The 14,866-nt window shown below is 36.0% G+C and overlaps 1 protein-coding gene across 5 annotated transcripts in view; it reads right to left on the bottom strand.

Moving 5' to 3' along the window:
- The window catches only part of rims2b (regulating synaptic membrane exocytosis 2b), a 137,457-nt gene that overhangs the window by 44,597 nt on the left and 77,994 nt on the right, over window positions 1–14,866 (bottom strand). For 4 of the 5 annotated variants that reach the window (XM_041808726.1, XM_041808728.1, XM_041808729.1 and 1 more), the window contains exons 18-19: window positions 12,929–13,064; window positions 12,746–12,853 (exon numbers count right to left, since the gene is read on the bottom strand). In XM_041808726.1, coding sequence (XP_041664660.1) covers window positions 12,746–12,853; window positions 12,929–13,064 — 244 coding nt within the window. The remainder of the gene's footprint in view (window positions 1–12,745; window positions 12,854–12,928; window positions 13,065–14,866) is intronic. The other variant, XM_041808731.1, reaches the window with a different exon arrangement.

Raw genomic sequence — 14,866 nt, 5'->3', positions numbered from 1 at the left:
ATGCTGACTCGGGTAAATGGAAATATCCTGACGCAGTACTTAGGAAATATGCTGACTCAGGTAAAAAGAAATATGCTGACTCAGTTCAATAGAAAAATGCTGACTCAGTTTAATAGAAATATGCTGACTCAGTACTTCAGAAATATGCTGACTCGGGTAAACAGAAATATGCTGACTCAGTCAGATAGAAATATGCTGACTCGGGTAAATGGAAATATCCTGACGCAGTACTTAGGAAATATGCTGACTCAGGTAAATAGAAATATGCTGACTCAGTTCAATAAAAAATGCTGAATCAGTTTAATAGAAATATGCTGACTCAGTTAAATAGAAACATGCTGACTCAGGTAAATGGAAATTTGCTGACTCATTTAGATACAAACATGCTGACTCAGGTAAATGGAAATATGCTGACTCATTTAGATACAAACATGCTGACTCAGGTAAATGGAAATATGCTGACTCAGTTAGATAGAAATATGCTGACTCAGGTAAATGGAAATGTGCTGACTCATTTAGATACAAACATGCTGACTCAGGTAAATGGAAATATGCTGACTCAGCACTTCAGAAATATGCTGGCTCGGTTTAACAGAAATATGCTGACGCAGGTAGAAAGAAATATGCTGACTCAGGTAAATAGAAAGATGCTGACTCATTTAGATAGAATTATGCTGACTCAGTTCAAAAGAAATATACTGACTCAGGAAAATAGAAATATGCTGACTCAGTTAGATAGAAATATGCTGACTCAGTTCAATAGAAATATGCTGACTCAGTTAAATAGAAACATGCTGACTCAGGTAAATGGAAATATGCTGACTCAGTTCAATAGAAATATGCTGACTCAGGTAAAAAGAAATATGCTGACTCAGGTAAATAGAAATATGTTGACTCAGTTAAAAAGAATTATGCTGACTCAGGTAAAAAGAAATATGCTGACTCATTTCAATAGAAATATGCTGACTCATTTCAATAGAAATATGCTGACTCGGGTAAACAGAAATATGCTGACTCAGTCAGATAGAAATATGCTGACTCGGGTAAATGGAACTATCCTGACGCAGTACTTAGGAAATATGCTGACTCAGGTAAAAAGAAATATGCTGACTCAGTTCAATAGAAAAATGCTGACTCAGTTTAATAGAAATATGCTGACTCAGTACTTCAGAAATATGCTGACTTGGTTTAATAGAAATATGCTGGCAACGATTAATAGAAATATGCTGACTCAGGTAAATAGAAATATGCTGACTCAGTTCAATAAAAAAATGCTGAATCAGTTTAATAGAAATATGCTGACTCAGTTAAATAGAAACATGCTGACTCAGGTAAATGGAAATATGCTGACTCATTTAGATACAAACATGCTGACTCAGGTAAATGGAAATATGCTGACTCATTTAGATACAAACATGCTGACTCAGGTAAATGGAAATATGCTGACTCAGCACTTCAGAAATATGCTGACTCGGTTTAATAGAAATATGCTGACGCAGGTAGAAAGAAATATGCTGACTCAGGTAAATAGAAATATGCTGACTCAGATAGAAATATGCTGACTCAGTTCAATAGAAATATGCTGACTCAGGTAAATAGAAATATGCTGACTCAGTTAGATAGAAATATGCTGACTCAGTTCAATAGAAATATGCTGACTCAGGTAAATAGAAATATGCTGACTCAGTTAGATAGAAATGTGCTTACTCAGTACTTTAGAAACATGCTGACTCAGGTAAATAGAAATATGCTGACTAAGCACTTTAGAAATATGCTGACTCATTTCAATAGAAATATGCTGACTCAGTTCAATAGAATTATGCCGACTCAGGTTAAAAGAATTATGCTGACTCAGGTAAATAGAAATATGCTGACTCAGGTAAATCGAAATATGCTGACTCAGTTAGATAGAAACATGCTGAATCAGTTGAATGAAAATATGTTGAATCAGATGGAAACATGCTGACTCAGGAAAATGGAAATTTGCTGACTCAGAAATTTGCTGACTCAGGTAAATAGAAATTAACTGACTCAAATAAATAGAAATATGCTGAATCACTTTAATGGAAATATGCTGAATCAGCTCAATAGAAATATGCTGACTCAGTCAAAGATAAATTAACTGACTCAAATAAATAGAAATATGCTGACTCAGGTAAATAAAAATATGCTGACTCAGGGAAATAGAAATATGCTGACTCAGTTCAATAGAAACATGCTGAATCAGATCAATAGAAAAATGCTGATTCAGTTCAAGAGAAATATGCTGACTCAGTTCAAAAGAATTATGCTGACTCAGGTAAAAAGAAATATGCTGACTCAGTTCAATAGAAATATGCTGACTCAGTTTAAAAGAATTATGCTGACTCAGGTAAAAAGAAATTTGCTGACTCATTTCAATAGAAATGTGCTGACTCAGTTCAAGAGAAATATGCTGACTCAGGTAGAAAGAAATATGCTGACTCAGTTCTAAAGAAATATGCTGACTCAGTTAAATAGAAACATGCTGACTCAGGTAAATAGAAATATCCTGACTCAGGTAAATGGAAATGTGCTGACTCATTTAGATACAAACATGCTGACTCAGGTAAATGGAAATATGCTGACTCAGTTAAATAGAAACATGCTGACTCAGGTAAATGGAAATATGCTGACTCAGCACTTCAGAAATATGCTGACTCTGGCGCGTCGGTAGTCGAGTGGTTAAGGCGCATGCCATATACGCAGGCAACCCGGGTTCGAGTCCGGCCCGTGGCACTATTTCCTGCATGTCTCTCCCCACCCTCTCCCCTGTTTCCGACTCTATCCCCTGTCCTATACTATCAAATAAAGGCAAAAAGGCCAAAAATAAATCTTTAAAAAAAAAAAAAGAAATATGCTGACTCAGTTTAATAGAAATATGCTGACGCAGGTAAATAGAAATATGCTGACTCAGTTAGATAGAAATATGCTGACTCAGGTAAATGGAAATATGCTGACTCATTTAGATACAAACATGCTGACTCAGGTAAATGGAAATATGCTGACTCATTTAGATACAAACATGCTGACTCAGGTAAATGGAAATATGCTGACTCATTTAGATACAAACATGCTGACTCAGGTAAATGGAAATATGCTGACTCAGTTAGATAGAAATATGCTGACTCAGCTGAATGGAAATGTGCTGACTCATTTAGATACAAACATGCTGACTCAGGTAAATGGAAATATGCTGACTCAGCACTTCAGAAATATGCTGACTCGGTTTAATAGAAATATGCTGACGCAGGTAGAAAGAAATATGCTGACTCAGGTAAATAGAAATATGCTGACTCAGTTAGATAGAAATATGCTGACTCAGGTAAAAAAGAATATACTGACTCAATTCAACAGAAATTTGCTGACTCAGTTAAATGAAAACATGCTGACTCAGGTAAATGGAAATATGCTGACTCAGCACTTCAGAAATATGCTGACTCGGTTTAATAGAAATATGCTGACGCAGGTAGAAAGAAATATGCTGACTCAGGTAAATAGAAATATGCTGACTCAGTTAGATAGAAATATGCTGACTCAGGTAAATAAGAATATACTGACTCAATTCAACAGAAATTTGCTGACTCAGTTCAATAGAAATATGCTGACTCAGGTAAATGGAAATGTGCTGACTCAGTTCAAGAGAAATATGCTGACTCAGGTAGAAAGAAATATGCTGACTCATTTCAATAGAAATATGCTGACCCAGATCAATAGAAATATGCTGACTCAGTTCAATAGAAACATGCTGACTCAGTTCAATAGAAATATGCTGACTCAGGTAAATAGAAACATGCTGACTAAGTTCAATAGAAATATGCTGACCCAGATCAATAGAAATATGCTGACCCAGATCAATAGAAATATGCTGACTCAGTTCAATAGAAACATGCTGACTCAGTTCAATAGAAATATGCTGACTCAGGTAAATAGAAATATGATGACTCAGGTAAATAGAAATATGATGACTCATTTAGATACAAACATGCTGACTCAGTTAAATGAAAATATGCTGACTCAGTACTTCAGAAATATGCTGACTCAGTTAAATAGAAACATGCTGACTCGGGTAAATGCAAATATGCTGACTCAGTACTTCAGAAATATGCTGACTCATTTAGATAGAAACATGCTGACTCAGGTTAATAGAAATATGCTGACTCAGTTCAAGAGAAATTTGCTGACTCAAATAAATAGAAATATGCTGACTCGGGTAAATAAAAATTCTGCTGACTCAGGTAAATGAAATATGCTGACTCAGATCAATAGAAATTTGCTGACTCAGTTCAGTAGAAAATTGCTGACTCAGTTCAATAGAAATTTGCTGACTCAGTTAAATAGAAATATGCTGACTCAGTTAAATAGAAATATGATGACTCAGTTAGATAGAAATATGCTGACTCAGTTCAATAGAAATATGCTGACTCAGTTCAGTGAAAATATGCTGACTCAGTTAAATAGAAACATGCTGACTCGGTTCAATAGAAATTTGCTGACTCAGTTCAATAGAAATATGCTGACTCAGTTCAGTAGAAATTTGCTGACTCAGTTCAGTAAAAATTTGCTGACTCAGTTCAATAGAAATTTGCTGACTCAGTTCAATAGAAATTTGCTGACTCAGTTCAATAGAAATATGCTGACTCAGTTCAGTAGAAATTTGCTGACTCAGTTCAGTAGAAATTTGCTGACTCAGTTCAATAGAAATTTGCTGACTCAGTTCAATAGAAATTTGCTGACTCAGTTCAATAGAAATTTGCTGACTCAGTTCAATAGAAATATGCTGACTAAGTTCAATAGAAATATGCTGACTAAGTTCAATAGAAATATGCTGACTCAGGTAAATAGAAATATGCTGACTCAGGTAAATAGAAATATGATGACTCAGTTAGATACAAACATGCTGACTCAGTTAAATGAAAATATGCTGACTCATTTAGATAGAAACATGCTGACTCAGGTTAATAGAAATATGCTGACTCAGTTCAAGAGAAATTTGCTGACTCAAATAAATAGAAATATGCTGACTCAGTTAAATAGAAATATGCTGACTCAGGTAAATGAAATATGCTGACTCAGATCAATAGAAATTTGCTGACTCGGTTCAATAGAAATTTGCTGACTCAGTTAGATAGAAACATGCTGAATCAGTTGAATGAAAATATGTTGAATCAGATGGAAACATGCTGACTCAGGAAAATGGAAATTTGCTGACTCAGAAATTTGCTGACTCAGGTAAATAGAAATTAACTGACTCAAATAAATAGAAATATGCTGAATCACTTTAATGGAAATATGCTGAATCAGCTCAATAGAAATATGCTGACTCAGTCAAAGATAAATTAACTGACTCAAATAAATAGAAATATGCTGACTCAGGCAAATAAAAATATGCTGACTCAGGGAAATAGAAATATGCTGACTCAGTTCAATAGAAACATGCTGAATCAGATCAATAGAAAAATGCTGATTCAGTTCAAGAGAAATATGCTGACTCAGTTCAAAAGAATTATGCTGACTCAGGTAAAAAGAAATATGCTGACTCAGTTCAATAGAAATATGCTGACTCAGTTTAAAAGAATTATGCTGACTCAGGTAAAAAGAAATTTGCTGACTCATTTCAATAGAAATGTGCTGACTCAGTTCAAGAGAAATATGCTGACTCAGGTAGAAAGAAATATGCTGACTCAGTTCTAAAGAAATATGCTGACTCAGTTAAATAGAAACATGCTGACTCAGGTAAATAGAAATATCCTGACTCAGGTAAATGGAAATGTGCTGACTCATTTAGATACAAACATGCTGACTCAGGTAAATGGAAATATGCTGACTCAGTTAAATAGAAACATGCTGACTCAGGTAAATGGAAATATGCTGACTCAGCACTTCAGAAATATGCTGACTCTGGCGCGTCGGTAGTCGAGTGGTTAAGGCGCATGCCATATACGCAGGCAACCCGGGTTCGAGTCCGGCCCGTGGCACTATTTCCTGCATGTCTCTCCCCACCCTCTCCCCTGTTTCCGACTCTATCCCCTGTCCTATACTATCAAATAAAGGCAAAAAGGCCAAAAATAAATCTTTAAAAAAAAAAAAAGAAATATGCTGACTCAGTTTAATAGAAATATGCTGACGCAGGTAAATAGAAATATGCTGACTCAGTTAGATAGAAATATGCTGACTCAGGTAAATGGAAATATGCTGACTCATTTAGATACAAACATGCTGACTCAGGTAAATGGAAATATGCTGACTCATTTAGATACAAACATGCTGACTCAGGTAAATGGAAATATGCTGACTCATTTAGATACAAACATGCTGACTCAGGTAAATGGAAATATGCTGACTCAGTTAGATAGAAATATGCTGACTCAGCTGAATGGAAATGTGCTGACTCATTTAGATACAAACATGCTGACTCAGGTAAATAAGAATATACTGACTCAATTCAACAGAAATTTGCTGACTCAGTTAAATGAAAACATGCTGACTCAGGTAAATGAAAATATGCTGACTCAGTACTTTAGAAACATGCTGACTCAGTGAAATAGAAATATGCTGACTCAGTTCAAAAGAATTATGCTGACTCAGGTAAAAAGAAATATGCTGACTCATTTCAATAGAAATATGCTGATTCAGTTCAATAGAATTATGCCGACTCAGGTTAAAAGAAATTTGCTGACTCAGTTAAATAGAATTATGCCGACTCAGGTTAAAAGAAATTTGCTGACTCAGTTAAATAGAAATTCACTGACCAAAACAAATAGAAATATGCTGACTCAGGTTAAAAGAATTAGGCTGACTCAGGTAAATAGAAATATGCTGACTCAGGTAAATGGAAATATGCTGACTCATTTAGATACAAACATGCTGACTCAGGTAAATGGAAATATGCTGACTCAGTTAGATAGAAATATGCTGACTCAGCTGAATGGAAATGTGCTGACTCATTTAGATACAAACATGCTGACTCAGGTAAATAAGAATATACTGACTCAATTCAACAGAAATTTGCTGACTCAGTTAAATGAAAACATGCTGACTCAGGTAAATGAAAATATGCTGACTCAGTACTTTAGAAACATGCTGACTCAGTGAAATAGAAATATGCTGACTCAGTTCAAAAGAATTATGCTGACTCAGGTAAAAAGAAATATGCTGACTCATTTCAATAGAAATATGCTGATTCAGTTCAATAGAATTATGCCGACTCAGGTTAAAAGAAATTTGCTGACTCAGTTAAATAGAATTATGCCGACTCAGGTTAAAAGAAATTTGCTGACTCAGTTAAATAGAAATTCACTGACCAAAACAAATAGAAATATGCTGACTCAGGTTAAAAGAATTAGGCTGACTCAGGTAAATAGAAATATGCTGACTCAGGTAAATCGAAATATGCTGACTCAGTTAGATAGAAACATGCTGAATCAGTTGAATGAAAATATGCTGAATCAGATGGAAACATGCTGACTCAGGAAAATGGAAATTTGCTGACTCAGGTAAATAGAAATTAACTGACTCAAATAAATAGAAATATGCTGAATCACTTAAATGGAAATATGCTGAATCAGCTCAATAGAAATATGCTGACTCAGTCAAAGATAAATTAACTGACTCAAATAAATAGAAATATGCTGACTCAGGTAAATAGAAATATGCTGACTCAGTTAAAAAGAAATATGCTGACTCAGTTCAATAGAAATATGAGAATCAGATCAATAGAAAAATGCTGACTCAGATCAATAGAAAAATGCTGACTCAGTTAAATAGAAACATACTGACTCAGGTAAATGGAAATGTGCTGACTCAGTTCAAGAGAAATATGCTGACTCAGGTAGAAAGAAATATGCTGACTCAGTTCTAAAGAAATATGTTGACTCAGTTAAAAAGAAATATGCTGACTCATTTCAATAGAAATATGCTGACTCATTTCAATAGAAATATGCTGACTCAGTTCAATAGAAATATGCTGACTCAGTTCAATAGAAATATGCTGACTCAGTTAAATAGCAACATACTGACTCAGGTAAATGGAAATGTGCTGACTCAGTTCAAGAGAAATATGTTGACTCAGTTCTAAAGAAATATGTTGACTCAGTTAAAAAGAAATATGCTGACTCATTTCAATAGAAAAATGCTGACTCAGTTTAATAGAAATATGCTGACACAGTACTCCAGAAATATGCTGACTCAGTTCAATATAAATATGCTGACTCAGTTCAATAGAAATATGCTGACTCAGTTAAATAGAAACATACTGACTCAGGTAAATGGAAATGTGCTGACTCAGTTCAAGAGAAATATGCTGACTCAGGTAGAAAGAAATATGCTGACTCATTTCAATAGAAATATGCTGACTCATTTCAATAGAAATATGCTGACTCAGTTCAATAGAAATATGCTGACTCAGTTCAATAGAAATATGCTGACTCAGTTCAATAGAAACATGCTGACTCAGTTCAATAGAAACATGCTGACTCAGTTCAATAGAAATATGCTGACTCAGATCAATAGAAATATGCTGACTCAGTTCAATAGAAATATGCTGACTCAGTTCAATAGAAATATGCTGACTCAGTTCAATAGAAATATGCTGACTCAGTTCAATAGAAATATGCTGACTCAGTTCAATAGAAATATGCTGACTCAGTTCAATAGAAATATGCTGACTCAGTTCAATAGAAATATGCTGACTCAGATCAATAGAAATATGCTGACTCAGTTCAATAGAAATTTGCTGACTCAGTTCAATAGAAATATGCTGACTCAGTTCAATAGAAATATGCTGACTCAGTTCAATAGAAATATGCTGACTCAGTTAAATAGAAACATACTGACTCAGGTAAATGGAAATGTGCTGACTCAGTTCAAAAGAAATATGTTGACTCAGTTAAAAAGAAATATGCTGACTCAGTTCTAAAGAAATATGTTGACTCAGTTAAAAAGAAATATGCTGACTCATTTCAATAGAAAAATGCTGACTCAGTTTAATAGAAATATGCTGACACAGTACTCCAGAAATATGCTGACTCAGGTAAATAGAAACATGCTGACTCAGTTCAATAGAAATATGCTGACTCAGGTAAATAGAAACATGCTGACTCAGTTCAATATAAATATGCTGACTCAGGTAGAAAGAAATATGCTGACTCAGTTCAATAGAAATATGCTGACTCAGATCAATAGAAATATGCTGACTCAGTTCAATAGAAATATGCTGACTCAGATCAATAGAAATATGCTGACTCAGTTCAATAGAAATATGCTGACTCAGTTCAATAGAAATATGCTGACTCAGTTCAATAGAAATATGCTGACTCAGTTAAATAGAAACATACTGACTCAGGTAAATGGAAATGTGCTGACTCAGTTCAATAGAAATATGCTGACTCAGGTAGAAAGAAATATGCTGACTCAGTTCTAAAGAAATATGTTGACTCAGTTGAAAAGAAATATGCTGACTCATTTCAATAGAAAAATGCTGACTCAGTTCAATAGAAATATGCTGACACAGTACTCCAGAAATATGCTGACTCAGGTAAATAGAAACATGCTGACTCAGTTCAATATAAATATGCTGACTCAGTTCAATAGAAATATGCTGACTCAGGTTAATAGAAACATGCTGACTCAGTTCAATAGAAATATGCTGACTCAGTTCAATATAAACATGCTGACTCAGTTCAATAGAAATATGCTGACTCAGGTTAATAGAAACATGCTGACTCAGTTCAATAGAAATATGCTGACTCAGGTTAATAGAAACATGCTGACTCAGTTCAATAGAAATATGCTGACTCAGTTCAATAGTAATATGCTGACCCAGATCAATAGAAATATGCTGACTCAGTTCAATAGAAATATGCTGACTCAGGTTAATAGAAACATGCTGACTCAGTTCAATAGAAATATGCTGACTCAGTTCAATAGAAATATGCTGACCCAGATCAATAGAAATATGCTGACTCAGTTCAATAGAAATATGCTGACTCAGGTTAATAGAAACATGCTGACTCAGTTCAATAGAAATATGCTGACTCAGTTCAATAGAAATATGCTGACCCAGATCAATAGAAATATGCTGACCCAGATCAATAGAAATATGCTGACTCAGTTCAATAGAAACATGCTGACTCAGTTCAATAGAAATATGCTGACTCAGGTAAATAGAAACATGCTGACTAAGTTCAATAGAAATATGCTGACTCAGGTAAATAGAAATATGCTGACTCAGGTAAATAGAAATATGATGATTCAGGTAAATAGAAATATGATGACTCATTTAGATACAAACATGCTGACTCAGTTAAATGAAAATATGCTGACTCAGTACTTCAGAAATATGCTGACTCAGTTAAATAGAAACATGCTGACTCGGGTAAATGCAAATATGCTGACTCAGTACTTCAGAAATATGCTGACTCATTTAGATAGAAACATGCTGACTCAGGTTAATAGAAATATGCTGACTCAGTTCAAGAGAAATTTGCTGACTCAAATAAATAGAAATATGCTGACTCGGGTAAATAGAAATATGCTGACTCAGGTAAATGAAATATGCTGACTCAGATCAATAGAAATTTGCTGACTCAGTTCAGTAGAAAATTGCTGACTCAGTTCAATAGAAATTTGCTGACTCAGTTCAATAGAAATTTGCTGACTCAGTTCAGTAGAAATTTGCTGACTCGGTTCAATAGAAATTTGCTGACTCAGTTCAATAGAAATATGCTGACTCAGTTCAGTAGAAATTTGCTGACTCAGTTCAGTGAAAATTTGCTGACTCAGTTCAATAGAAATTTGCTGACTCAGTTCAATAGAAATTTGCTGACTCAGTTCAATAGAAATTTGCTGACTCAGTTCAATAGAAATATGCTGACTCAGTTCAGTAGAAATTTGCTGACTCAGTTCAGTAGAAATTTGCTGACTCAGTTCAATAGAAATTTGCTGACTCAATTCAATAGAAATTTGCTGACTCAGTTCAATAGAAATTTGCTGACTCAGTTCAATAGAAATTTGCTGACTCAGTTCAGTAGAAATTTGCTGACTCAGTTCAGTAAAAATTTGCTGACTCAGTTCAATAGAAATTTGCTGACTCAGTTCAATAGAAATTTGCTGACTCAGTTCAATAGAAATATGCTGACTCAGTTCAGTAGAAATTTGCTGACTCAGTTCAGTAGAAATTTGCTGACTCAGTTCAATAGAAATTTGCTGACTCAGTTCAATAGAAATTTGCTGACTCAGTTCAATAGAAATTTGCTGACTCAGTTCAATAGAAATATGCTGACTCAGTTCAATAGAAATTTGCTGACTCAGTTCAATAGAAATATGCTGACTAAGTTCAATAGAAATATGCTGACTAAGTTCAATAGAAGTATGATGACTCAGTTAGATACAAACATGCTGACTCAGTTAAATGAAAATATGCTGACTCATTTAGATAGAAACATGCTGACTCAGGTTAATAGAAATATGCTGACTCAGTTCAAGAGAAATTTGCTGACTCAAATAAATAGAAATATGCTGACTCAGTTAAATAGAAATATGCTGACTCAGGTAAATGAAATATGCTGACTCAGATCAATAGAAATTTGCTGACTCAGTTCAATAGAAATTTGCTGACTCAGTTCAGTAGAAATTTGCTGACTCAGTTCAATAGAAATTTGCTGACTCAGTTCAATAGAAATTTGCTGACTCAGTTCAATAGAAATTTGCTGACTCAGTTCAATAGAAATTTGCTGACTCAGTTCAGTAAAAATTTGCTGACTCAGTTCAATAGAAATTTGCTGACTCAGTTCAGTAGAAATTTGCTGACTCAGTTCAATAGAAATTTGCTGACTCAGTTCAATAGAAATTTGCTGACTCAGTTCAATAGAAATATGCTGACTAAGTTCAATAGAAATATGCTGACTCAGGTAAATAGAAATATGCTGACTCAGGTAAATAGAAATATGATGACTCAGTTAGATACAAACATGCTGACTCAGTTAAATGAAAATATGCTGACTCATTTAGATAGAAACATGCTGACTCAGGTTAATAGAAATATGCTGACTCAGTTCAAGAGAAATTTGCTGACTCAAATAAATAGAAATATGCTGACTCAGTTAAATAGAAATATGCTGACTCAGGTAAATGAAATATGCTGACTCAGATCAATAGAAATTTGCTGACTCAGTTCAATAGAAATTTGCTGACTCAGTTCAATAGAAATTTGCTGACTCAGTTCAATAGAAATTTGCTGACTCAGTTCAATAGAAATTTGCTGACTCAGTTCAATAGAAATTTGCTGACTCAGTTCAGTAAAAATTTGCTGACTCAGTTCAATAGAAATTTGCTGACTCAGTTCAGTAGAAATTTGCTGACTCAGTTCAATAGAAATTTGCTGACTCAGTTCAATAGAAATATGCTGACTCAGTTCAGTAGAAATTTGCTGACTCAGTTCAGTAAAAATTTGCTGACTCAGTTCAATAGAAATTTGCTGACTCAGTTCAGTAGAAATTTGCTGACTCAGTTCAATAGAAATTTGCTGACTCAGTTCAATAGAAATATGCTGACTCAGTTCAGTAGAAATTTGCTGACTCAGTTCAATAGAAATATGCTGACAGTCATTTAGACAAGCACCTACTCATTGCTTTAATAAAACGCTGACTCAGTGGTTTTATTACTCATCCCTTCTGACTGACTGTGGCCTACGTGACCCAGTCCAGGTGTGTCTCTCTACCTGTCTTACCTGTCTAGGCTGCTGTACTGGCTGGCGTCCGAGTACGCCCGGCCCAGTTTGGAGCCTCTCAGCAGCCTCACGGCGTCCTCGCGGTACAGCGGGTAGAGAGGGTTACCGCTGACAACCAGAAGTCAGAGGTCAGCGTGTCAGAGCTCAGAGAGAAAAGAGGTCAAAGGTCAAATGACTAGTTACCTATGAGGAGGTGGCTGGCTCGGCGACCGTGACCTCATCCTGACCATGTCAGATCGAGGGCAGTGATTGGATATCATCGCCTGCTCCGGCACAGAGAGGGTGGAGCTGTGGAAGTCCCGCCCATTCTGCCTGTAGTCTGAAACATAGAAAAAGGGGGGCAGGTAAAACCGGGTGCTGTCCGCGGTGCTGAAACAAAAATGGTGCAGCTTTACTGAAAAAACAACTGAAAAATATTTTTAGAGTTCTTATTCTACTCCCTTTATTGGTTGTCATTGGTCGTCAATAAAACTCTAAAGTCAGTGGAGAAATCAAAGATAGCGGGAACACAACTAAGTGAAGCGATCGTCAACAAGTGTGAAAGAAAAAAGCAGCAGCTTTGCCTCTGGGAATGAGCTTCTGCTCAAGATGTTGAGGGATATTTCTGTTTATGATGAATAACGTGTACTATAATAGATACTTGTTTTTTCATGACATTCTGTCTAAATTCATAACTTCTAATAATTTAAAGGCTTCTGAGTCCTTTCTGTCGCTTACACGCCCGACCAGTACAGCATACTGTCTGATTTACAAACCAAGCACTTAAGATCACACTTTAGCTATCGGTTTCTTATTGAGACACAGGTCTTGCAAATGGCTTTTGGATTTATTGAAAAACATAAAGCAGCATCACAAAAACTCTTTCACATGACTAACAGACCCACAAAGGTCGCTACATCCATCGAATTGCTGGTAGTTGAGCCAGTTAAAATGTAAACAATTAACGCAAACTTTATTTCTCTTTTTAATAAAAGAAAACAACAGTCAACACACTAAAAGCCTTTTCAAAACACACTGGGGAGAAAAACGGCCCATGTTTCATTTTAATCATCTATGATGCTGAGAGCTTGTGAACATGAAAAAGAACGAGTCAGAACATTTGGTCTTTCAACATTTTCAGGGTTTTGGGGATCTTTAGAAATCGTACACTGTCAACCCGCTCATTCAGCCCCTTTCCCTGTCAAAGCAGAGATGTTTATGTTTTGTTAACAAAAACTCCTAACTCTATTTCACGTCTTTTTTAAATTATTTTTTGCAGGCAGCCAAATAGCTGCAACAACTATTTAATGTGATGGCTGGGCCTGCTTGTTTGAACAGAGCAGTTGCATTCTTGGCTTTATGTTAGACACGGCCACGCGAAGGTCTCTCTCAACTCTGAGGAGTCGTGATCTGTATTTGTTTTTCAGATATGTCAGCGCAGAAAAGGTCTTTTCGCACAGATATGTGGATGCAAATGGAAACAGGACATCGGTTGCAGCTTTTGACAATGCTGCGTATTCTGTAGCTACTGACAACCAGAACTCTTCCAGTGTGCATGCTGAGAAAGCAGTCAGTAATGTGCGGTCAGAGGAGAGATCCAGCAGGGCGTCCTGCAGCTCTGAAGGAGGGTGATGCGCGGTGGAGGTGGTGAAAGGCTGCCGTATCCAGTCGTACTTCGTGTCATCGTTTGGGAAGTACTTATTGAAACTTTCAAGCAGGCTCCTGAGCTGAGAGGCAGTGAGCCCTTTCATAGTCATCAGCTCAGGGAACATTTCAACACTACCCCCTTCCATTCACACAGCACACCGCTCCAGCTTTCTCTTAAATGCTGTGACCTTGTCAGAGAGAATAAGGACATTTGTGTTTGGGCCTTGTAGGGACGAGTTTAAGCTGTTTACTTTGTCAAAAATGCTGACTAAGTATGCGAGGCTTGCAACCCACTTTGTGTCAGTCAGATAGTCAGCAAGGGCAGAACTACAGTCTGATAAAAATATGCGGACTTCTTCACGCAGTTCAAAGAGCCTCGTTAAAACTTTACCATGAGAAAGCCACCTGACCTCTGTGTGAAAGAGAAGTGCTTCGTGATCTGATCCCAGTTCATGTCAGAGTGTGGCAAAGAGTCTGCTTTGCAGTGGCTGAGAT

Source organism: Cheilinus undulatus, linkage group 16, assembly GCF_018320785.1.
Source record: "Cheilinus undulatus linkage group 16, ASM1832078v1, whole genome shotgun sequence".
Classification (NCBI taxonomy): domain Eukaryota; kingdom Metazoa; phylum Chordata; class Actinopteri; order Labriformes; family Labridae; genus Cheilinus; species Cheilinus undulatus.
This window is presented reverse-complemented; position numbering and strand designations above follow the sequence as displayed.